This window comes from Brienomyrus brachyistius, chromosome 1 (genome assembly GCF_023856365.1).
Source record: "Brienomyrus brachyistius isolate T26 chromosome 1, BBRACH_0.4, whole genome shotgun sequence".
NCBI lineage: Eukaryota > Metazoa > Chordata > Actinopteri > Osteoglossiformes > Mormyridae > Brienomyrus > Brienomyrus brachyistius.
Window position 1 is genome coordinate 46,452,920 of NC_064533.1, and position 24,597 is coordinate 46,477,516.

At 41.4% G+C, this 24,597-nt stretch overlaps 1 protein-coding gene across 1 annotated transcript; it reads left to right on the forward strand.

The window, feature by feature from the left end:
• Positions 1–20,826: 20,826 nt before the first annotated feature.
• Positions 20,827–23,928, forward strand: serp2 (stress-associated endoplasmic reticulum protein family member 2). The gene is made up of 3 exons (XM_048972421.1): positions 20,827–21,578; positions 23,112–23,184; positions 23,522–23,928. The coding sequence occupies exons 1-3, from the start codon at positions 21,495–21,497 to the stop codon at positions 23,560–23,562; spliced, it is 198 nt and encodes a 65-aa protein (XP_048828378.1). The 5' UTR covers positions 20,827–21,494; the 3' UTR covers positions 23,563–23,928.
• The last annotated feature ends 669 nt before the right edge of the window (positions 23,929–24,597 follow it).

A 24,597-nucleotide genomic window follows, 5' to 3' on the forward strand; every position in this document is an offset into this window, starting at 1 on the left:
TCCAAATACGAGCATGACATCATGTCAGCACATGCCGTTCCAGCCAGATTCCCCGTATTTGACGGCTTGCAGGCAGAACTGCACTGATCTAACCGCCGATCTTTCCTGCAAGTGACCAATCACATTACATTTGCTCTCTAAATTTCAGGCCCCAATTTGACATCGCGCAGTCATTAATGGGGTGGCTCCCTATAGCCGCAAGTCTCCAAGGTTGAGTGTTCAAGCCCTGCTTTGCTATCAGGGACACTGCCACAGATTTTGCGCCCCAAAAAAGCTAATTGGGCCCCCACCCAGACGGATCCAATTATGTTTCAAATTTTTTTTAATCATGTTAACCCCGCCCACCCTCCTTCATGACACCCCTGCCTGCTCCAAGTTTTTGCATGTTCTGTTTATATTATGCTGGTTCTCTCCTGTGGCTCCAACAGATGTAGTTGGGCAGACTGGTTGTCTCTAAATTTTCCATCGTGTGAATGCCTTGCTAGGCACTGGTATCCTGTCTATTACTCCTCCTTCATGCTCCCGACTTCCTGCGGTTACCTGCAGACTAGTCTCACGACTTGCTGCTAGAAAAAAAATTGAAAGATTGACAGATAATCACTGGTGTTACTGTGGTTTTGCTTGGAGATTGGAAAGAATGATGTCACTGGTAAAGACTAATCTGTTTGCTTTTGTTTTGGAAACATCGGTAGACGGAAACGCTAACCCGCATCCCAGCATATAGTGATGTTAAGTGATGCTGAAGTGCATCAATATTTTAGTGTAAACTTACACAGGTATTGATAATATTGGGCGGTAAAAGAAATACGATTTGGGTCTGTTACGTTATTTCATTTTAATGCTATAATTAGTAGTATTCTGTCCACTTGGAGCATTAAAACTAGCTAATTTTTACTTCGAAAGTTCACACTGTTTATGTGGAATGGCTAAATTTGTGTGGATATTTTTTCCTGGCTGTGTAAAATACTCTTTGACAAGGCCTGATGCAATCCGGATTTATAAGGTTGGTAGGTACTGCTGGGGAAAAACCACTGCAGTGTATTATAAGCAATGTCTTAATATTAATAACAATAACAATCTTGCAATGATATGATCTAAGCCTACATATGATATCATTGCCAAATTCATTGGAAGGTTTTTCTATAATGTAATGTAATATTAGTTTAATTGATTCATTAGTGTATTTTTGCTAAACGAATAATGCAAGTGGAAGAAGAATCTTTAAACGCGCATCTAAATTAAGAGTTTCTTATATAACACACACCTCAGAAAGTGTCTCTGTGTACAGGAACTATAGCGGTCACATGGATTCTTAAGGAATCGTTACATAAAAGAGCAAACAGCCCATCGCCACCCCCACCGTCCGCCTCTGCGCCGCCTTGCCGCAAACACACTCTCGCAGTATAAATAACTCCGCCGGGGCGTCAGCCGCCGCCCCCCTCCCCCCGCCGCTGGACGTACAGTGGCGACCGATCCCCTATTATGCGATGCCAGACGGGGACGCATCACAAAGCGAGCAGTTTATCGCTTCTGTGCGTCACTGATCCCACTCAGGGCAGAAACGGAAACAAAAAGCCACTGAGAAGATGAATTGCAACTCATGAAGGGTAGGGGGGGGGTTTCAGACGCGTCATGATCTTGTTTTTGTGTTCAACACTTCACAATATACAGTGAATCCAGTTCACAGTGTCACCAGTTTGCTAGATAGAAAAGGAGAGGAGCTCGAAGGGCTCAAAAACTGGTCCGATCGCTTTTATTTTGGAAATTTATTTAACAAGCGGCGGTCAGGGTGCAGTTTAGGCTAGTGAAGAGAAGTCACTTAGAAGAGTGTGTCAGCTTCCCTGTATGTACTATGTGTACGAAAACAACATAAATCATGCGTAGTAGGCGTGCAGCACTTTTTTTGACAACTGAAACACAGGTATATCAGGCAATATCATGATATGGCGTTAACACCGCGTAGTTTACATCACGGGCTTGGTTTATTTGTGCTTACAATTTATAGGTGTTGCTCGAAGCTATAGCTACAGCGATCGCGTGTGGGACGATGTGAAAACATTTTAGCATAGATATGTGACATCATTGTGTCCGATGAAATAATACTGCAGTCATTTTGTTCTGCGATTCTGCACAGTTAATGTGTTGATGTAAACCGAGTGTCATGCTTCTGAAAACACACCGCTTCGCTTCCCTGATTCCTGTAAATAGCAGCGATCGCTGTAATGTAAGCGGGTGGGGTGTAGGCATGAGCACCCCTCCCTTACCGCTTCACACGCTTATTTATCTGCTCCCCGACTCAACCCACTACCCGCATTACGCCCCCTCCTGGCACTTTTGGATTCTGGCCTGCCCCAGATCTTCTGCCGATGTCAGTGAACAGGGTGGGGGGGGGAATAAAGAGCAGCCCCTGAATCCATTTACACTCACCCTGCTCTCTCTGGATGCCTGGCTTATGGCGCTGGGTAATTGTGGCGCTTGTGGAGCCAGGCTGGAGTCCTGGTACTCTGCCTGACGGTAACATTGTAAGCGAGGATGCGGGCTGGGATGAGCACTGGTTTCAGGGCGGGGGGACGGCTTGCCTCCTGTGCTGCCTGAGAGAGGCTCCAGGCCCTCAGTGACCCTGGAGAAGAGCACGGGGTGTCTGTTGAACTGGCTGTTGGATGTACTGATGGGGGATTTCACACAGTCAGAGAGAGAAAGTGAAAGAGGGAGGTCCTGCTCACTTAGCACGTACGTTCTGCCTAAATTAAACCCCAGGCAGGTTATCTAGAGGATCGCAGCCTTTCCATTCACAATGGAGGAGTGTCCCGGATATGAAATCTGAATCCCGTATGATACAACCATCTCTAGAGAGCTGTCACTGAGGAGGAAAGGAGGCGTAGACTCTGCTATGCCCTGAGACTAGGAGATTCAAGAAGAATCAGATATACTTCTCTGTGGGATTCAGACACGATGTACAATATTTACAGGCATCTGTCACCTGTAATTTCTCAGTTGCGTAGATTTTGAATGCATATACAAATGTTTACAAACGATGTATGTAATATATATAAATATATATAAAATCAATTGAATTGCATCATCTCATTGAATCAAGTCATCAAGAGTTTGACCTGTAAAAAAGGACTGAATGGAAATTAAAACTAAAGACTGCAGCTCTGGTCCCGTAACTCCAGAAAAGATTCCTATAATCACCAAAACCTGTGATTAAATAGATAGATAGATAGATAGATAGATAGATAGATAGATAGATAGATAGATAGATAGATAGATAGATAGATAGATAGATAGATAGAACATTTTTGAAGTTTATCAAAAAACAAAATAGTCGCACTTTTAATACGTAATATTTATACATGTCTAAAAATTTGAGACTTTGAAATGAGTGATTAGAGCCCACAGATTCAAAGATTCCCCAGCCCTTCACACAGCCAGGTCAGTACCCATCTAGCAGGTTTTCCACCAGAAGCTCGTTAAGGAAATAGAATACCTTCCATATCTCTGTGCCTATCGCACCCTTATCATTATTTAGGGGTCAAAGATCAGGTTTCAGTCGCTATTATCACCAAAAACATGCTGTGGATGTTAGGTGGAGCATATCAGCATTTAATCTCACATACTTATACATCTGGCTCATAAAACCTCAAACATTTTAATGATATCCTCTTAGAAGTTAGGTTTGGAGAAATGAGATTATGAAATCGCCGCTAATGGTGTCTGTCCATTCACCTGTATGATGCACTGATGTTGCTGTCCATTGTAGACACGCAGAAAGAAAGATTACAGGTAAATACAACCTACAGTTATGTTCCAACAAACCTATCGTAAAGCAAAAAATATCTTAAGGCAAAAATGCATTTTAATATAGTACACCTAGACTAACAAACATCACAGCCTAGCCTGGTCCTCCTTAAACATGCTTAGGACCCTTACATTAGCCTATAGCCTAAGGCCTAATTTATTGTATTTATGTACTGAATAATGTACTGGAGGTGAAAAACATTTACCCATCGTAAAAGTCAAAATATCATAACCTGGGGAGTGTCGATATCTCTGCAACATAAACACAGGTAAGGGAACTGATGTTCCATTTCCTTATATGTTATTTTATATTGGTATAATCCTATGCAAACACAGCCTCTGTGACAACAGAATTGGTTTATTGTTAACTACGCAATAGAGGACACAGCAGTTACTTACCTCGTTACCTATGTTGAAGTTCTATGAAGCTGACCTGTTAAATTATGTACACTAGCTGAATTCCTCCACTAAATGTTTAGCTATATAAATCAATAAAAGTACACTGTAAAATTGCAAGCCAAGTTAGTCAGTAGATGAGGCATCAAGTAAATGAATAATGTAATGTTTTGCTTACCACACAAAGGTACTTCCCTGTATTGATTATAAAGTAAACAATAGAATTCATGGAAATGAATAGTCCTCATTAGCAAAACATCAATTGAGTCATGATATTTTGAGAAGGGATGTCTCTGTCCATTAAATTAAGCAATGAAAAAAACAAAGGTTTAATTGGGTTGATTGAATTCATAATAAAAGGCTTTGATTTCTGTTTCTCTGGGGGGGAAAGGTACTTTGGTTTGGTTTATTGTAGAATGTGATTCAGCTGAAAAGATCCCTGTTGAGACTCTGCGCTGAAAGGAATCTGGTCTGTAGTGTCTGATATTAGTTTGTTTCCCTTGATACCAGTAAATTGTTAAGGAACTTAGGAGTTTCAGTTGTGGGCTTAGCAATTAGCACCTCTATTTAGGTGAGCTTAGCTTTTGTTTTTCGTCTCCAAAGGCAGCATCCCCTGCCTTTATATTAGACATTAAGATCACTGTGGCATAATCCATGATGCTGGATTTCGTTTTTAGCCAGGTGACTTGTCAGGTGTAAGGTACGGCAGTTTAAATGGACTTTATCTTTGTTTACTTACATTTATCCCAGCAAGAAATCCTGTTTTATGATGTAGACCCCTGCACCCTATGGTCCTTGGAGTCTGTTGGTAGTGTTTGTTAATAGTGGGTTTCTTTGCGCAGTCCTCAACCAAGTTTGACTTTCTCACGCAGATTTCCCTTCGACTGTGGTGAATGCCCCGTGAGCTCCAAGAGCTAAATCTCACTCATCTGTTCTCGTCCTGCTCTCTGCAGTCTGAACCACCAGGTCTTCCTGACACCTCAGATCTTGGTATCACTGGGACAGCTCTGAGGTGGTTTGACCCGTACCCATCATGCAGATCCGGGGGTGCAGAGGTGCCTAAAGGTGCGTCAGATAACATCTGGTGTGCTCCAAGGTTCAGAGCTTGGGACCCTCCTATCCTTGTACACAATCCCACTAGGCCCAATCATGCAGTCACATGGCTTCCCAGTCAGCTGGAATGCTCTCAAGTTACATCTCTCCTTGTCTTTTTATTGGTTCCCTAGAGCATTTGTGTTCAGCTAAAGTCCTTGTGGCTTTCAGACCTGTTAATAGAACTACACTCACCTGATCGCTGACCTGCTTTCTGTTTTCATTGACAATCCCTTGGTTACAGATTCCTGGCAAATCTTTTATCTTGTACTTGTCTAACTGTAACCTAGTCCTCATGTTTTGAATTGAATAGCTCTTCTGATGTTCTTAAAATGTTCCGAGGTTCTTAAAATATTTCATGATAAATTATATGGCTCTTTCTCCACTTATGCTTGTTACTGGTCACTACTTGGAAGCTCAGCTTTTCAGAAGCTATACTTAAGTTTGCTTTTTAATTGCTGGTTCCTTGTGATGTATTAATTTCCTCAGTTTTATGTTACTTTGGACAAAACCATCGTCTAAATAAATTCAATTCATTTCAATTCAGTTTTATTTGTAGAATGCATTTTCACAATATTTCATTATCTCAAAATGCTTCACATTATCCCTGCTCAACACCCCCAGTGAGCAAGCCAGAGGCAACACTGGCAAGGAAAAACTCCCAAGAATGAACCAGAGGTTCCTTGGGAGGAACCAGACTCAAAGGGGGAGCCCATCCTCCTGGGGCTGGCAGAGGAAGTCAAATGAACATCATGGCAAAAATCCTAATTTCCACAATCCAAATTTTAAGACTTAGAAATCACTAGGCGAATAGTAGCGCTTATCAACAGTTAATAGTATGCAAGACAAGAAATGTTGTCAAAAAGAGGAACAGGGATCATTAAATCATTATTTGTGTTTTTTCTATTTAATTGGTATGGTTTGCGGATATGTTTCAGCGTGTGGGAATGCTTGTTAATGTTTTTTAAATATACTTGTGTCCAATAAATAAATAAGAAAAATACCAGTGATAGATGCAGCCAACTCAGGCAGCACAAAAATGTTGAGCATTGTTTTGGAGATGGCATCCTGCTCTTGTTGGGTGTGGCAGGTATGTCATTGCTTTTGTCAGCCGGGCAGAGAATAAGTCCTTGTACAGAATCATCAACCTGACATTTCTTGACCTCATGTGGAAACCCATATGAAGAGCTAACAGCAGGACCAAACTTACTGGGGCCCTCAGCTTTGTGTGAGCAGCCATTTGTCAAGGAAGACCATTGTCCTAAGGAATCCGGCTTCAGCACCAAGATTGCAACACTGCAGTGGATTCCTCCAGCTGGTGATCAGAGAGTGGCACGAACATCTCACACTTTGGTGCCACAGAGCTGCTGTTCTGCTCAGTTTTTCTCTGACAACCCCCAGGGAAATTAACATACCCAGCAGTGGATCATAACAGTCACTTTAGGGAGTGTAGACAGCGGGGATGCAGATGGACCCCATGTTGTGGCTAGATGATATTACCACGAGAGCCTTGACGACATGGATGATCACAAGTGCTTTGTCACCACAGTTCACCCCTCCCCCAAATCCTTCATACTGTCTCAGTGCTAGAACTAGTACGATACACCGGATATTGCCACCAACCTTTCACCATTACAAAGAAGACCCAAGCATCATTACAAGTGACATTGACTTCATTGTGACGGTGGGTGATTTTTTTCTTGCATGGCTTTGGTTTCTTGTTCCCAGAAAGGTTCATGCAGTACACTAAATTCCCTCTGAGGTTTGCCTCTTTCCGGCTAGAAGGGATTGTCTTTCAGGCTAACAATGATCCAGTCCACAAGGTTTTGTGTCCCTTGGGAAAGCAGAGACACATAAAGGCAGAGCAATTAATCTGCCCCGACCGGCGCTGGACTCCATCCAACGGATATTTCCTGAGACTCTGTGGCAACACCTGCGGCTGTAGTTTCTTCTCAATCGCCCGTGCTCCGCACCACGGGTGTGACATTCCTATAGAAGAGTTTCAGGCACTTGCTGAACACAGGCTGCGGATGCAAGCTCTCTGCCCATTTAAAGGGAATTCATTTAACATTCCAGTTCTTGGCCTACATGACTCCGGTTTTACACATGCGTCAATGCGGAGGATCTCAGTCTGTCAGCAGTCACTTTGAGCGGTTGGAATTTGTTGTATGGCCAGTTGATTATTTTTTCGTCCATAATGATTTTGTGTGTGGGTGGCTAGTTTACAGCCTGACTGGTTGAAGCTTGGTAAACCTAAATGTAGAGTCCAGAAAAAAACAGGAAACAAAGAACGAGAGACTAATGGGGACCTATGGGGGGCTCGCCTCAATTAAACTCACCCTATTAGACAGTGAAAGTACTGGAATAACCCCAAGACAGTACATCTTAGTAAGTGAAACACAAGAGCAGTGTTCAGACCTGGAGCGAGAAATTCATTTTGGCTGGGGGGGCGCCAAGAAAGATCCCATTTGGCCAGTGGTAGGTTTTAGTTGGTCTGTCTCAGTAGATTTTGCAAAGCCGGAAGTCACCACCGACCTTAACAATTCCATAGCACCCTTCATCATCAACAAAAGAAATCATGCTTTACAAGAACAAAGAACCTTAGACTGTTCTCATGCATAGCAGGCATGTAACCATATAGTAAAATTATGGGTTTGAACCCCTCTCACTGAAATTTCAAAAAGTCAACATCAGCCGGATTTTTAAATTATACTGTCGAACACCCCTCACCCAAAAACAATTGTGGTAACACTTTACTTAAGGTAATGTATTTAGTATTTTATGAACACATTCATAGCACATTATAATGCATTCATGAAGCATTATCAACACGGCTATAAACATTTATAAAAAGGCATAACACATTAATGCCATGTGACTACATGTCCGCTATGCATGAGAACAATCCCTTTGTTCTTTTAAAGCATGATTTCTGCTGTTGGTGACAAAGGGTGGAATGAAACTGCTAAGGGACAGGAGTGAGTCATTCACATGTGCTGGTAGACTTGCCAGCTTTCTCAGCCTGCCTGCCAGATTGCCCACAGCAAAGGCAAAAGATCTGTCCATCAAAAAACCAAGAAAACCTGTCAGGACCTCTAATCGGCAACGTTGACAGTGGCCAGGTCTGGTGGACCTCTGTAGATAAATGGCTGTTACATATCAGAAAGCAACTCTTAGTACTTCCCTCAAGGTAATATATTAATTAGTCAGGATAAATGTTCGCTTTTTTCTGCCAAAAAAACTGTGTATTTTCTTGTTATATTAACCTTATAAATACTTGGAAACAAATGACGATTATTAAAAGTCAGAGAAACTCATTTGAAAATCTAAAAGTATATAATTGCAAAAGTAATTGTATTATTCTCAAACCAAATAAAAGCCGAAGGCGGGAACTTAACTATTCATGAGAAACTTCAATCAGTAACAAAGTGGAGAGCTCCGCAAAGTCATTAAGTTTCCATGAAAACAAATAAAGTTGTCCGTTTAAAACAAGCTTAGGGGCAGACTGTGATATTTCACTGGATTGCAAGCATTCTATTTAAAATGGGTCCTTTGGAGGGTTATTTATGCACCGTGACTCATAGTCTGGCCAGGGGACCAAAACATATACATGCTTTATATATAGTACATGTCATACTTGAAAATTCCAAATAGCTTACCCATAGGAACAAATAATGAAAGCTGGCTAGTTTTGAGGTTGAAGTTGAGGGCAGGTTTATGTGTGAGAGGAAAAAATTATGTAGTCTCTGAAAAAAAAAAAATCATGATGTTTCGCAGGTCTAAGCTTCTAGGAGGATGGAACATGTGGGACATTAAGACAGCTGCTGGAGCTCAGCCACCGCGGTTCCTTTTATTTTCACCCTTTACTTTGGTCTCCAGGAAAACATTTACAGAACCAAGAGTAAAGGGGAGATGGCATGGTACCATTCAGAAGGCAGCAGCACTGTAAACAAGCTGAGACACACACAGACATGCACCATAGGCACACACTGCCCTGCAAGGGACACACTGGCTGTCAACAGACACACAGACTCGCAACCCAAACATAAATTGTGAACCTAGACACACACTGCACTATAGATACTTTATCAGTTACCGTGGGGAAATTCTCTTTTCGCCTCTCCAGGTGAGAGCAACCTGGCCGTGAAGGGCGACCACTTGTTGCGGCACCTGACACAAATGCATAAACTCAAAAATATTCTTGCAAATCAGACAACAGCATAGCAAAGCATTTGACATTGGGGAGGCGCACAGCTTAATAATTTAAATATGAAGGTCTATCTATCAGGAGGATGAATGAAGCCAAATTAAATATTGGGGAGTATGCCCCCCCCCACCTCGGTTCGTACACCCCTGAATAAGGACCCACACTAAACCCAAAATAAACCCATCCTAGCTACACACTCTCTTATGCCACTGACGCAGCATAAACGCCGATGCAGAAACAAGTCCAGAGCACAATCTCACAACATACAAACGCACTACGGCGCATCACAGTCGCAGACGCTCACAAAGCTGCCACAAGCTCAGACGGTTTAGTGACTCAGCAGTGACTCAGCACACCAGCCACTCCGACCACAGTAATGCATCTTTATGTAACCATGGTTGCAGATACAAACAGGCTCATGGCAGCCGGCCCATGTGGGAACATGTGATCCCGTGCTTTCTGGCGTCTCCCTGCATGTGCTCCGTAGAAATAGCCTCATCTCACCTACTTATATTCTTCCCCTCCCTGTGGTATTGAGGGTTTCGCCATTGTCCTGCTCTTGTCCTTGGCAGATTTGCTCCCTGGGGCACATGAGCTTCCTGCCCACCATGCTGCCAATGACTGGCAGGTCGCCGTGACGATGTGGAATGCAGCAGGTGGGCGGCCCCTAGCTAACTGAGCATGGCCAATGACACTGTGCCTCAGGATTAATCAGGCAGGCCTACATTTCTCATGACTGTATGCAGGCCGCCTCATCACCCATTGGTCGTATAACTTGTCTCGCCGCCACCAGATGCTCTGGTTTCTGTATCCCAACTTCTCCTTCACACCTGTGCTCATTATACAAATCCCAATGGAAAACCACATTTTTTCAGATTTCACAGAGGAAGCAGGCCATGAAAGGGAAGACTGGTACATAACTGGTGTATACCTACATGCCGTCTCACAATAATTCCCTGAGAATGTTGGAAAATACTCCCAGAGGTTTCCCGATCCAGTCTCAAACCAAGCCAGAATTCAGCGGTGTCCCTCTTTCACGTGTCATTGAGAACACAGTTGTCATTTTTCGGACTTTGTATGCCTCTGAAAGTGTGGGTAGTGCTTGTGATTTTAAATTCACTTTATATAGAGAGACCTACGTAGGTAAATGTTCTGGGAGGCATGAGGAGAGCCTGACATATTGTTCAAACAACTGTTCTTGAGACATAAGATTGCAAGTTTATCTCCCAGTTGGATCTCTCAGGTTATATCTTTAAGCAAGATTCTGCACTTTCCCTACTTCAAATAAATATTCTGCATCTATAACTAGAGGGGAGGCATATATTGTGAAACATGCTTTGCAATTCGACCAAATAAAATAACCAAGGAATGGTTCAGTGGGGGGGAGGCTGGTTTCATGAGGGACAGGTAATGAGTAGTAGGTGTGCAGAAGTGTTTCCTCAGGCTCTGTGGGTGGAGAAGCAGGCATCTCTTCCCCCCGTCTCCCTGCTTTATGCAGAGACACCACAGCAGGGATGCAGTCTGAATATTTAGGCCAACCTTCGCCCCATCTGCTCCTGACTCCGCAGCCAGCCCACATGCTGATAGGCCGGCACAGAGCAGCCTCACGAACAAACACACGCACACACACAAACACTCCCGGGCGCACGAGCGCTCATACATGGCAGCTTGAGACCCACATACACAGGGGCTTGCACACAGTCATGGGACATGGCTCTCCATGTCAAGGGCCTGGAAATGACTGACCATGTTTATGACCAGAAAGTTGCTGGTTTGAATCCCATCCATGGCCTAATTGTCACATATTCTTTGTTCAAGGCCCTTACACTCCCGAAATGCTCTAGGGGCACCAAAAAAAGCATGACCCCGTCCTTAGACCTAAGTCTTCACTCACAACTCTATATAAAGGATGATGGGATATGTGAAAAGAAGCATTCTACTGTATTTTTGCAAATGGCAAATAAAGCATCATTTGGTTTCTGTGAATCCAGTCAGAACACACTGGCATGTCTTTACATTGCTCGCGGCTTCCCCCACCATCGATACATCCGTAAACGGGCGAGAATCACAGACTTCCCTGAGCGTGTTAGTGGAACATCTAGGACAGAATATTCTCCCCAGCTCCGTTAGTCACAGCATTAGTGTAATTTAACAGAACGACTCTGCGTTCATATTGCATCATCATGGCATCCTCAATGGTTTATGAAGACCTGTACTTGTTTAAGGTCATCTGCACCTTTAAGATCATTTTTATGTTTTTAAGGTCAACTGTACACGTGTTTGGTCCCTTGCAACTTCACATCAGCAAGGATTTTGTGCCCCTGTACAATTGTACAATTCAGGTACCATACATAAAGCAACATCAAACATCAAAGCCACTTCATGGATAACAATGTTTTGGTAATATTCCTATACTGGTGGCACTGCTGCCAAGTCTCATTGTCTATACCTCCACCAAAGTCAATATCTATCTATTTACATTCTAACCACATGCGTCTAAACATCCTCCCCTTCATCACGTACAGCTTGCCTCTATTCTCATTTTGTGGTTTCGATGCACTTCCTCCAACCTGTTTCAATCAAGGTTTCCAGGGTTACCAAACCAAGCAATTGTGCGTGTGAGATAATCAGTCTTCCAAACCCTAGCCAAGAGATAAATGGATGAAAACAGCTTCCTTAACAAAAGACTGAAATAAAATGCCCCTACATGTCCAGCACAATGGATTTTTTTAAACAGAAGGCACTGTGCAAAATGTTTCCTACCACAAATAATTCAAAACTGATAACAGTTTGTGGATTTTAAAAATGCATGCCATCTAATTTCTCAGTTGTTGCTTTCCGTTAAACCTGTGGTGATTAATTCACTGGTTTGTCCATATTTAACATATAGAAAATCACTCTGGATTACTAACTCATTCGCTGAGTCCAGTGATGGCGCTCAGACACCAAAAAAGTGTCCAAAGTAAAGGCTTGATATCCACCCCACATCTCAGCCAGTGGCGGCTGTAGGTCTTGCTTGGTATCGCTTTTAATGCATCATGACGTTCTTTTCCTGCTGGACGAGGAACGCAGACAAATGTCTGAATTTACAGTAGCAGACATGGTTTTAAAATAATGTGTCCCTCCTTCTCATTGTACACATTTGTCTTTATCAGCAGTGCAAACAAACCTGTCATTTATCAAGTTGGCCAGATAGTATACTTTGCAGTAACATGCGTCCGAAATAGAAAACGTGAAATATGGGCGCAGTCGTTTTATGGTTTTGCTTAGTCATTGTTTTCATTGTGACATTGCTATCTTGTAATGTAGATTTTCATCTGTGCTTAGCAGACACGTTTGTCCACGTGCAAGTAAGGCAGATAATGCGTCAAATTGTGACTAGTGAGTTATGAGCACACCCATGCTGTAGAGAGGCGACAAATGAATACATCAGTATGAATTTCCAGTACTAAAGTTTCTATAGTGACCAGGCAACAGCAGATAACATCAAATGAGATCAAATGACATCATAAGCTCAGCACCTTTATTTAGTCAGTCACAGGCAGCACAGCTTCACTTTCATTTCGTAACATGCTGGCTACTTGGGCTCCTACTGGGCGCGTAAACAGCTTTGAGCAAAACACTCCCACTCTGAAGATGTTGTAGTGTGAAGAGTTTGTGTGTGTGTGTGTGGGGGGGGTGGGGTGGTCAGGCCAAATGTCCCCACAATGTGATAAAAGCCTGTTATTTTTGCCACTGTGGGGATGATTTTTTCGGTCCCCGCAAGGAGAAATTCAATTTTATGAAAATCTGTACTGCAATCGAGAAATTAAAAATGACAAAAGATATGAGTACAGTTGTGTGTGTGTGTGTGGGGGGGGGGGGGGGGCAAATGTTCTTTTGACAGTGTAGGAACCATTTTTCAGGTCCCCACAAAGATCTGTGAATGCAATCAAACAAGCAAAAAAGACTCGTATTTTGTTTGGTTACTTATGGTTAAGTCATAGAAATTAATGGAGAGTCCCCACAAAGATATAATTAAACGCCTGTGTGTGTGTCTGTGTGTGTGTGAGAGAGAGAGAGAGTGTTGAGATCATCCCTATTGTTATTGTTTGCGTTGTACCTACAGTGGGTGTATGCATTCTGTTGGGTTCCCGTATTTTTTTCTCTGAACCCAGAACTTGATTTTCAGACTCTCAGCTATGACTGGGTTAGAAAAAACATGCCATCCTCCCATTTATGGTGAGGCATCATCTTCACGATTCGTATACCCTGACCCCTGTTGACCAGACTCATCAAACAAACTGGCCGTAATTTGAATGTCCCACTGAGGCTGCAAAGGGGACAAGAAGACATCTGATATTTTTTTCCTATTATCCAGAGATGACAGCCTCTCGACCCTAAACAAGACACACCCTGATATACACCAAGGATTGGGTAGGTGCAGATAAGGACTTGGATGGTGCACAGGGCACAGAGAGGGTATGCTTAGTCCACGTTTCTGTGTGACCTCGATATCCACTGGAGCCTTCCTGGCTCACTTCCAAAGTAGATGAAATGATGTATTGCATTTGCCAGCTTGTTTTTTTTTAAACGTATACATCATAGCTGGCATCCTGCAGTTAAGGAACTGGAACTTCAATGAGAAAGGTTGCATACCATTGAGCAGAACACTACAAATTTCATGGCTGGATTGTTCTTCAGATTTAGAAATGGTGTAAACATTTGTACGTGATGCTAGGTTGTGCTAGAGGTTAACGTTAAAGCTCACCTTGGCCGTATCATCAAAAAGATAAAACATAAAAAAATCATTGTGCTTCAGCTTTCTGTTCTAAAAATGCTCATCACAGTAACAGTGTCAAGTTGACGCTGTTAGAAAACATTTCCAAGGAAGTATCTTTATATACTCTTATCAATGATCACAGGGCACCCTTACAGGTGAGCGCGTGCATGTAAATGCAGGAATATGAGAACAAAAGCAAATGGGAGACTCCACTTCACCGGAATGTTGGCGTGTCCTAGAAATGTAAGCAAAAACCTGCAGACAGCCGGTACAAACTGGGGGGGGAGACTGGTGCAGGGCTAAAAGTGAGGCAGGGACCTAGAGCTGCGAGTGGGGGGCTGTGTGTCAGCGGTCAAGGTACAGCCATTTTATTAAGGATATATATGACTCAGACTGTGCAGTCTCACTTGGCTGAAGAGCACGACTGAAGCATGTGTCCATGTCTTACCTACGTTAAGTGTGGCTGTGATGGTCTTATATAGGGAACCCCCTTTGACGATAAGTTAGTAAATGTTCATTTGTAGTCAAAGTGAAAGAATTACTTTTTCAGTTCTGTATATTTCATTAACTATATCAGTCCATTCCTTTGTTGTGGGGGAATCCGGAAGCAGCCTGCACCGAGCGATGGATATCTTACCACCAGATATCAAAATAAATATCTAATGAAGTGCCTTGAATGAAAATGAACTTTTCCTACAACGGAAAGGTTAAACTGGGGTTAACAAATTAATAGATTTTTAGCTGTTGTGGGTTTTTTTTTTATTATTATTTCACTGCCTAAGGATGTTTAAGGGGTGGACAGTCATATCCGCAAAGGACCGGTGTATAAGCAGGCTTTTGGGATAACCTTCAGGTCAGCTGTTCAAACCCAGGTGTGAGGACTGTTCAGCCAATCAGTCCTCTAATTAGTAATCTAATTAGGCAGTTGCAGTGAAAACCCACACAACGGTCCTTTCCGGGTAAGATGACCCACACCGGGTCTAAGGAAAAGATTTACTCTCTACTCTCCTACCAATGTTTTGTTTTAAAAACTTAGATAATTTACTGAATTCACTCCTGGTAATGTTACACTGGCACCCTTTGTTAATATAGATCCCTCTTTCATAATGAAAAATACTTATTTGAAATTTTACAGGTTGCATGATGTATTTTTAAAAGAGGATAATGAGAAAGACAGGGTTTAAAGTTACCCTGTTCGTTTGTTGCAGACTCCTGATGCTCCCTGTAACTGTAATGTTTTCTCATGATCTATGCATTGTTCTCAGCTATCCTCTAAATAAGGGGGATGTATGTGTGTTACAGCCTGGATGGAACCAGTTACACCAGCACTAACGATGGTATCCAAACCTCACAATCATGCTTCATCGTTCCGGGGGCCTGACAGATTATACACTCCTTATTCACGCTCAATGAAACCAGAAATAAAGGAAAAACATAATTTTGGTCATGTACAAAGCATATTTTTAGCGAACTGTAGCATTAGCTTTAGGTAATGTGGTTGTTGAAAATGTAACAGCTCATTGACTTACACTTATACACTGTAGTTGAATAAAAGATCATAAAAAAACATCTTTAAAGTTCTATTCAGATATGATTTGTTCTACCAGGGGAAGAAATGGAGCTGAAGCAGTTACTGATAAGGTGCGGAATTTTTATCCAGCCATGTCTGTTATTATTACCAACAGAATTACCTTCTGTGTTTCAGTGAGCATGGACCTTTTCCGTTAGTTGTGGTCCTGTCCAAATAGTCATATCTATAAGTCAGTGATAAGGTCATATCTATAAAGACATGACTCTCTTTTTTAAAGTGGACATATAAACTTCTAGCAAGCTACACCTACAGTATATGGTCTCTACTGCGTCGAGGTTTTCAGTAGGTGCAGAGCAGTACAACAGTACTGAATACAGGCTCGTAAGGTACTGTACGGATGGGAGGGGAAAAAACTTTCAGTTTTTGTGTTTAAATTAGTAGGTCACCCAAAAAAAATGAAAATTCAGTTGTCATTTGCGTTTCAGAAACACTAACTCTGACGTTAAAATCTGGACAGGATTAACTAAATGTCCGCTATCTCTGGTCATTTGGGAAAATTACGCACGTGTCTTATCCCATTTGAATCAGCTGGTTCACTTTACAAACCACATACTGAACCTCTCTGGGTAAAACTAGTCCAGTCTTCTCATAGTCTTTTTTGGGGGGGTTGGAGGGGTATTCTTGTGAGACAAACAGAGACACACTGCAGTCCTGGCTTTTCGCAGAAGGACCCATGCAAGACAAACTCCAGAGTCCGGTTTTCGCTCTGCAGATACATACAGAAAGATGTGTGTGACCCTGTTGCTGATCCCATTCCTCACTTATGACTTGCTTTATTAGAAAGAGGGAATGAAAAATCCGCACTACAGACAGGAGGAATACACTGTGTTCGTTGCAGTGTTTACAGTGACATGGCAGTGCAGCGTGTGAGTCACTGCGCCATGCTGTCAGGATCCCTCCTTAGCCTGCATCCTCTAAGGACCATATCACAATGCCGTTTGATCTTTGCACCGTCGGTATCATTTGTAAGGATCTGGTGCAAAAGCGAAATAGAAAATAAAAAAGTGGAACAAAAATACTCAGAGGTCAATATTCAGGTTGAATCACCATCCCACCCCTACAATGTCTGTACATTCCTGACAGCCCAACCAGACCTGCCGGCTGATCAGAGACGACAGGCAGGTTATATGATCCCAAGGGGATGGAATTAGTGTTCCTTGGAAGAGAGAGACTGCAAGCTGCTCGTCTACTGACTTCAGAGATATCAAAACATTATGCTGATAAAAACAATTAGGAATTAGGCCTGCAGCTGTCTTCTGCAATAGATCGTAATTCTGCCTAACCCCCCTGTGTAATCTTATAAACTGCAAGTGTCATATTTAGTAGAATATATAAACAAGTCAGTTAGTAAAGGTGTTCTGCAAAGAGACTGTGTTTACAGCGTCATGCACTTTAGAAACCCACTCTCAAGTCAGCAGTGGTGGGGTAGGGGGGGTGGTGGCTGAGATATAGCCTAGCTGACAAGGGGTAACCTTGCAGAAATCTAATTGAAAAGATTTCACAGTCAATAAACTGATGCTCCGTGATTCAATTACTTGCTTGGGTATCTCATACATTGACAATTACTCCTGAAGGGGTAATTTCATGGTTGAGTATGTGTTTGCGTCCTTTGTAAGTGCTGATTTGCGACATATGCGTGCGACAGAGAGGGTTTCTGTGTGTTCTGGTTACATGGTGCATTTGCCGTGAGATGTGTGTGTGAGTGGGACTAGGAGGCGAAGGAGAGGTTTGAGATGTGTCTTTCAGTCCTGCTGGGGTTTATGTTAGGGGCAGAGCTGTTGTCCTCACACCTGAGGGTAGTAAAACACGTGGCCGCCCCATGAAAAGCCCAGAAGCACATGGGGAATGTGGGCCAGAGCGTCCAAACAAACTGCGGTCGGATTTCAAAGCTAAGAACTTGGCACCTTTAAAATCAGCACAGCTTAATGACGATGCAACATCCTCTTTTGCACCAAGTGCTAAACTTTCTTCGGTTTTTAATTTTTGCATTTTTTTAAATGCTTTGCATATCTTTTGCATATTTTCTCGAAAGGGTAAAACCCAAAAAAGCACAGAAATGTGGCTGACCTTCTGCTGTAGTCAGCAGTATTACTGAAGCAGTATGAACTAGATGAATATATTATACAGCATTCACTATAGCTAATCACCAAGTCAAATGAAAGTACGTTCAATAAGTACCTTAGAGAAAAACAGACAGTGTTATGCTTGCATCCCTCTATTGTCCTTTCGTCGCAATGGTAAAAAGAGTGAGCTTTTTCCTCTCCTGCAATCTTTTCTTACCGGCTAAGATATGAAACCAGCTCCTTCTTTGCGTGTTAACTTGTTACCTTAATGGTACATTAATTTCATCAGCATGTCAACAGAAAGAAAAAGTCAGCGAATGCTTTTATGTAAAGCAAAAACTTTGAGATTCCTGTTTTTTCAAAGGAAGCATTGTTTTGCAATCTCTAATGTCTTTTTGGCTGTTATAAATCCAGAGGCAATAGGACATTGGCGATGGGGGTCATCAGGCTAGACACAGAGCCCATTACCCTCGCAGCTCAAGGTCACCCTGATATTTCCTTAGAAAATATGCCGTTTATAGACACTGTTTGATAACTTCTGCCATTCAATTGCTTTTAATCTGCACCACAAACTCATAACTGTTTCAGAAAAGCCGCAAAGCCAGTGAAGCAATATGATCAATGCATGCTGATATTACAATAAGGATTATTAACTGCAAGATTTTCCATGAGCATGTACAGTTTAGTTTGCATTTTGTTTATCGTGCAGAAACAAAGAGAGTTATGTTTATCTGAAGTGGCAAAACAATTCATATGATGTATTAGCCAGTGACACTGCGGAGTTGGCAATGTACCACAAACACAATGGTTGTGTAGTCAGGACTTTCTGAGGTTGCCTTCGCTTTTTTTCCATTTATTGCATTTTTGCATAATGCAGACTGCACAAATGCAGTTGCTCTTAAGTGTTAAAACAAGGGCATTTATAATAAGTTTCCCAGCATATGCTTATTCTGGAAAACAAATTCCTGTATCAGTTTACATAGCTGGATATTTTTTTGTGCTCAATGGAACTACAAAAGGGCCAATTCTAGGATTTGATGCAATCAACTTTGGGTTTAGCTTTACATCTGTTGCTTGTTTTATTATTTAATTTCTAAGATATTCCAGTTTTCCAATCCACCAAAATATCACCAATGTTTTTACAATGTAAAATGTGAAGCCGCACCAGCCTGCATAAGTCACTTGTTGGCACTATAATCATCATCATGTGACTATTTTAAACATTTTTATCTAAATGTAATCAACATAATATGCATCCCATAATGCATTGTATGTGAGAGCCTCTCTCTTTTGCAAAATCTTGATCATGATCCTGTACATGTTGTTGCTAAGCGACCAACTATGGAAACCTACTATAGCTCATTGAAGCATTGTTTTCCGTGCCAGTATTTCATCTTGTATAAAGACACATGTAATTCATGCAGATTTAGTCCCTCAAAAACTAATTATTGTTGGTGCCTTTTTGAATTTGATTTAAGCAATTTTAGATTAAATAAATAAAACCAAATAAAATTATAAATTCTAGCAATTAAAAAAATATTCCGAGGAACCTGCTTATTTGTCTAGAAATTGATTTTTTTAAATCTAATAATCTACAAGCTAAGATTATAAGAAATTCAATACCACTAGAATGCAAAAAAAAAACATATGTAATATGAATATTTCCTAAATCAATATTTGATTAGAAAATGGATTTCTGGTCTTAACCACTGCTACAGATATTAACAGAATTTGTTAACAGAATGTGCTGAAGCCTCGCATCTCCAGGGTTGTTGGCAGTCGATTCTGTGTTTGTGTGTGTTTCCTGCTGTGGTTAAGGCGTGGTGTTAACTGAAGTGGTGTCTCTAATTTGACCACAGCTTGCAAGTGAGTCCGCCTGGATGAACGGGGATCCATTACAGGTAGCCCCACGTTCCTTAGTACAGGCCAGTGCAGCCCATACTGCATTAGTGGTCACAGAAAATGGGTGCAAGTGCAACAGTGATATCCAGGTGTGCTATACAGGGGAGGAAAGGCAGGACTATTCCGTGGGCCCCTGAGTGACAGGGCCCCTAAAACACATAATTAGATTGGTCAGGATTAGGGGCCCCAGTATGATATGCTCTCGTGGGACCAGAACTCTCCAGCAGCTCCCCTGGTTATACCAAGAACACAAATACCATACTTATGGTCTTGTGAACAAAAACGCATTTAGGTCATATCGAATCATGGTATTGTTCTCATTTGGTGAAGCATTAGTACATAGAAAATCATTACTTTTGCTCTTCTATGAGACACACACACACACACACACACACACACACACACACACACACACACACACACGTGAGGGCTCCCCTCGCAGTGCACAGCCGCCCAATTTCCCAGCAGCCTTGCTGAGGACTCTGCTAAAGGACCCATCAGTAATATGACCATCATCGTAACCACACGATTCGAACTGGTGACTTTCCGGACAAACACAAACTCCCAGCCCACAGAATCAGTTGCTGTCTCTAGAACAGTGTCATAATTCGAAGTAGTCACCCCACTATGTAGTCCGATATATTTGATATTTTGTTCCAAGAAGACTGGAGAATATATACTTGTTATTGTAGTGTTACGTTCATTTTTATTTCTATTGCTTTGTTACCTAAAATTTTTTATTAAATGTCTGCATAGTCGCCTTTAATGCCCCTGCAAAAAAACTATAAAATTTCAATAAATCAATAAACTTTATGTAGCTAAATATATACAGTTAATTAGAACAATTATGACATGATAAATATGGCCAGCAATATTTCAGAAATATATCAAAGCAGCTAATGACCAGTATTATTGCCTGAAAACAAACTATATTTGATATAAACTTCAAAATTTCAAATTTGAAACATTGCCTTCAAAATTATTGACAGTGACAGATTCTTATAAATTAAATCAAACTAAATTTGGACTGGGGTGTGTAAGTGTGGTAACACACGTGAATCTATTCATTCATCAGCATAGAAAGAGACAAAACACTTACAAACAAAAAGAAAATAATAATTACTTGACCCCAGGAACCATAAATTAAGAGTTTAGTACAAAACTAGCCTGGGTGACACAATGGTATCCTTCCTCCCCCACACACAGTGAACGGGATGGGTCAGGAGGTAAAGATTACCAGGTGCTGTGTTCAAGGAACCAGGTGCATTGGTCAGATAAAACAAATATAGAGCGTTTTGGCCATTTTGACATGCAGTGGTGGATTTAAAAGGAGATCCCACATGCAGGAAAGACCCCAAATGGAGGACAAACCCTGAATATATATCATGTAATTAATTATCTGTGTTCATCCTTACTGTCCAGTTTTCATAAACGAATAGCATATATAGAACATGTAGACTAGACTTTACCACTGCAAATGGTTGCGAAGAAATGTATTAATGTATAAATATAAAGGCGTCCAATGCGCCTCTTCCAGACACCAGGCTATGGAAGCGTACTTCCGTCCATTACATGTTACGCTATCGACTAGTAGGTGCTCTGGGGTAGCGGTTCCAGCATCATCGCCATCCTTATAATAAAACAACTGGCTACATATTAATATCTTTATTTCCTTGGAAGATGGTAGCAAAGCAAAGGATCCGAATGGCAAACGAGAAACATAGCAAAAACATCACGCAGAGAGGCAACGTTGCAAAGACACTGGTAAGAAATTGGTTTTCCTCCCAGGATCAAGTCTAGTTCGCATCTAAAATGGAAGGAATACGATCACGCTTCTGTTAAATTACCAGTCAGCGATCAGTCTGTTTTCTGTCGAATATAACATAATATGAATTTCGTTTCATAGCCAATAATCCCTTTGAAGGATCGCGGCGATTCATTGCGTCTTTCGTCTGCTTCTCCCCAAGATCTTCCCCTCATCCCGTATCTCCACGGTCGTCTTCATTGCACCTGAACGAACATGGATACTGATGGTTTAATATATTACTTTTTGGGGAGATTATTGGGTCTGAAAAAGTGTTCGATAAGCTATAAGTGAAATATGTATGCTGCCTGGTATTCAAACACGCACATTGTCCTTACGAGCTGACATAGCCTAAGATCACCATTAAACAGGAAAATCATAAATGAAGCATGACTTCTGTTCGTTTACTTTGTTTGCCATAATATACAGAGATATTAAAAAAATTCTAACCTAATTTTTCATTGTATGTGTCTAAGTCACTATAACTGATGTGGAAACATCGAAACGATGTATTTAATATTTATAAATATTTGCATGCATATATTGTGCGGTATCTAATCATTTGAGTTACTGTCAATAAATATGATTTTAAGTGTGTCACTGTGCAGATTTAGAGCCAATGATAACCGTGTCTCGAAAATCTCGAAGGCGACACAGAAATATACATTACTACCCTATAATTTCCTTTTCTTAAATCATTACATCTTTATTTGCGTAACACCGGAAACTGGATCCTTGGTAATAATTTATAATTGTGAAAACCGATGAGAGTGCCGTGATGGTTATACGATCAATAGCATATTTATCAAGAACTGAAGGGACACGTGACTTTACTTCCGATGGAGGCAAAGCACGAATCTAAGGAAATGTGCCACGTCTAAATGTTATATATAGGTGTACATGGGACGATATACTGGCACCCTGTAATGGCTCCAGTGAAACTGTAAGTGACGTAATGCGTTTTACAGGCAAGAACTAGGACATGTGGGGGGGTTTGCAAATCTTTAGACGGTAGCTTTTGCTAAACTAAAATCTTCACCAGATCTGACACGGTTTAATTAAATAACAGATCATTCTGGTAAAACAGAGAGTCAGCAGTACTGATAATGACATTTTAGCAATATATGCAATTATATCTTACACATTACATATATTAGGGGTAATAAGCAAGACAATGTGCCAGTACTTAAATTAAATCTGAAATATCGGTCTACCCTGAAAATGCTTGCATAAGTGTATTGAAAATCTATGGAAGAGGATAATATGCATAATTTTTTCCCAGATGAAATGCTTATATGTGGTTATTTTCCAAATAAAATGGCTATACAGGATTCTGTATTAAGGCTAGTTTACATAGTGATTAGAAGTTCAACATCTGCATCTAATGGGGGATTAAACTGGTAGATAATAATTCAGTGGCCCTTTAGAGAAAAAAATGCAGGTAATTATAGCCAAGAATCAGCTTCACTAATTGTTGGGCTTTTGTCTTACAGAGACCGCAGGAAGAGAAATACCCAGTAGGACCATGGCTTCTGGCTCTGTTTGTGTTTGTTGTCTGTGGATCAGGTAACAAACACACACTTCATTATCTCAAGGAAAACCTACTAGGCATGTTCATTTCTTGATCTAAATCATGGACTCAATTCTTACACGATGGTTTTCTATTCTTTATTTTGGTGTTTAATTTTAATAATTACGATTAACAATGAAAAAAGGCCATCATCTTTCTAATTTCCCTGTGCAATGCGTTACTAATCCAATTATCAGTGTAAGCCTTTTCAAAATTACCAGTGTAAATTAATGTCTTATTGAGGAAATTGAATTATCATCCCGGTTGCATTGTGTTCTGATGCATGGCGTTCATTATCTGGCTGGTAACGTTGGCTTCCTCCCCCTATTATAGCCATCTTTCAGATCATTCAAAGTATCAGGATGGGCATGTGAGCTCAGGACTTGGATAATGGGCAGCTCTTGCGTTCCTCGTTGGACCAAGGGCTGACGGTTACAGCGCGGAGGAAGACCAGAGGTTCAGACTAGAATCTGCTGCAGGAGCGGGTCCCAGCGCGTGGCCTCTCGTTCATGACGCGTTCCTTATCATGCTTGATTGCGTTCTCGGCTAAAGAGACATGGGGCTTTTCTACCGACCGGAGCGATTCCGGTTGGCTTTAGCCGTTTGCGTGTGTGCTGCCCTTCACCTATTTAACGTCCATTTGTGCCATTAAGTAAGCAAATCTCTAAATATGTGCCATAATCTGTTTATAAATTTTGTGCGCACAGTGAAAATGTTTTTCAATTAAATGGTAAAGTCAATTTGTGGTGCCTGGAGTCACTTTTTGAGATTATTACTTGGGTGGTTGTTGGAACAGCATCCTTTGTAAATTCCCAGAATTTAACACAAAAGCCCTATTTTTAAGTGATACATTTTCTCAGACATCTACAAATTAGGAATTTGCCCCTGGAGAAGAAATTCTAAAAGATTACAACTTTGTGGTCCAGCCATCGATATTCCATACCACTTACGCTGTGTGGGGTCACATTGAGCATTGAGCCTATCCCAGGTAGAATAAGGCACAATACAGAAGAAAACCTTGTTTGGAATGTCAGTCCATTACTGGCGCACATGCATACATACACACACTACTGGTATTTGGGAGAAGCCAGTTTGCCTACCCGCATGCTTTTGGACTGCAGAAGGAAATCTGTATACTGTACCTGAAGGAAAATGGTGCAAACACAGGAAGAACATGCAAACTCCACACACATTGGCGGAGTGTGGTCACCACGGTGGATAAGCATTTAATTGTAATTTTTGAACCACTGCTGATGAGGAATGTGATATCAACATGCCAAACAGATCACATCAGATCCCTTTTCCCACATCCACAGACTCTAGCTCATTTTCTTGAATCCCCAGATGTTCCCAACCACGCATGGGAGTTTTACTTCCACAAAAAAAAAAATCAAGAGCAGAATGAAAAA

What these genes read in the sequence shown, in the direction of transcription:
- serp2 (XM_048972421.1), top strand. Translation starts at nt 21,495, where the DNA reads ATGGTAGCAAAGCAAAGGATCCGAATGGCAAACGAGAAACATAGCAAA. An exon ending in GCAACGTTGCAAAGACACTG is followed by an intron (nt 21,579 to 23,111) that starts GTAAGAAATTGG and finishes TTTGTCTTACAG; the next exon opens with AGACCGCAGGAAGAGAAATA. An exon ending in GTTTGTTGTCTGTGGATCAG is followed by an intron (nt 23,185 to 23,521) that starts GTAACAAACACA and finishes CCCCTATTATAG; the next exon opens with CCATCTTTCAGATCATTCAA.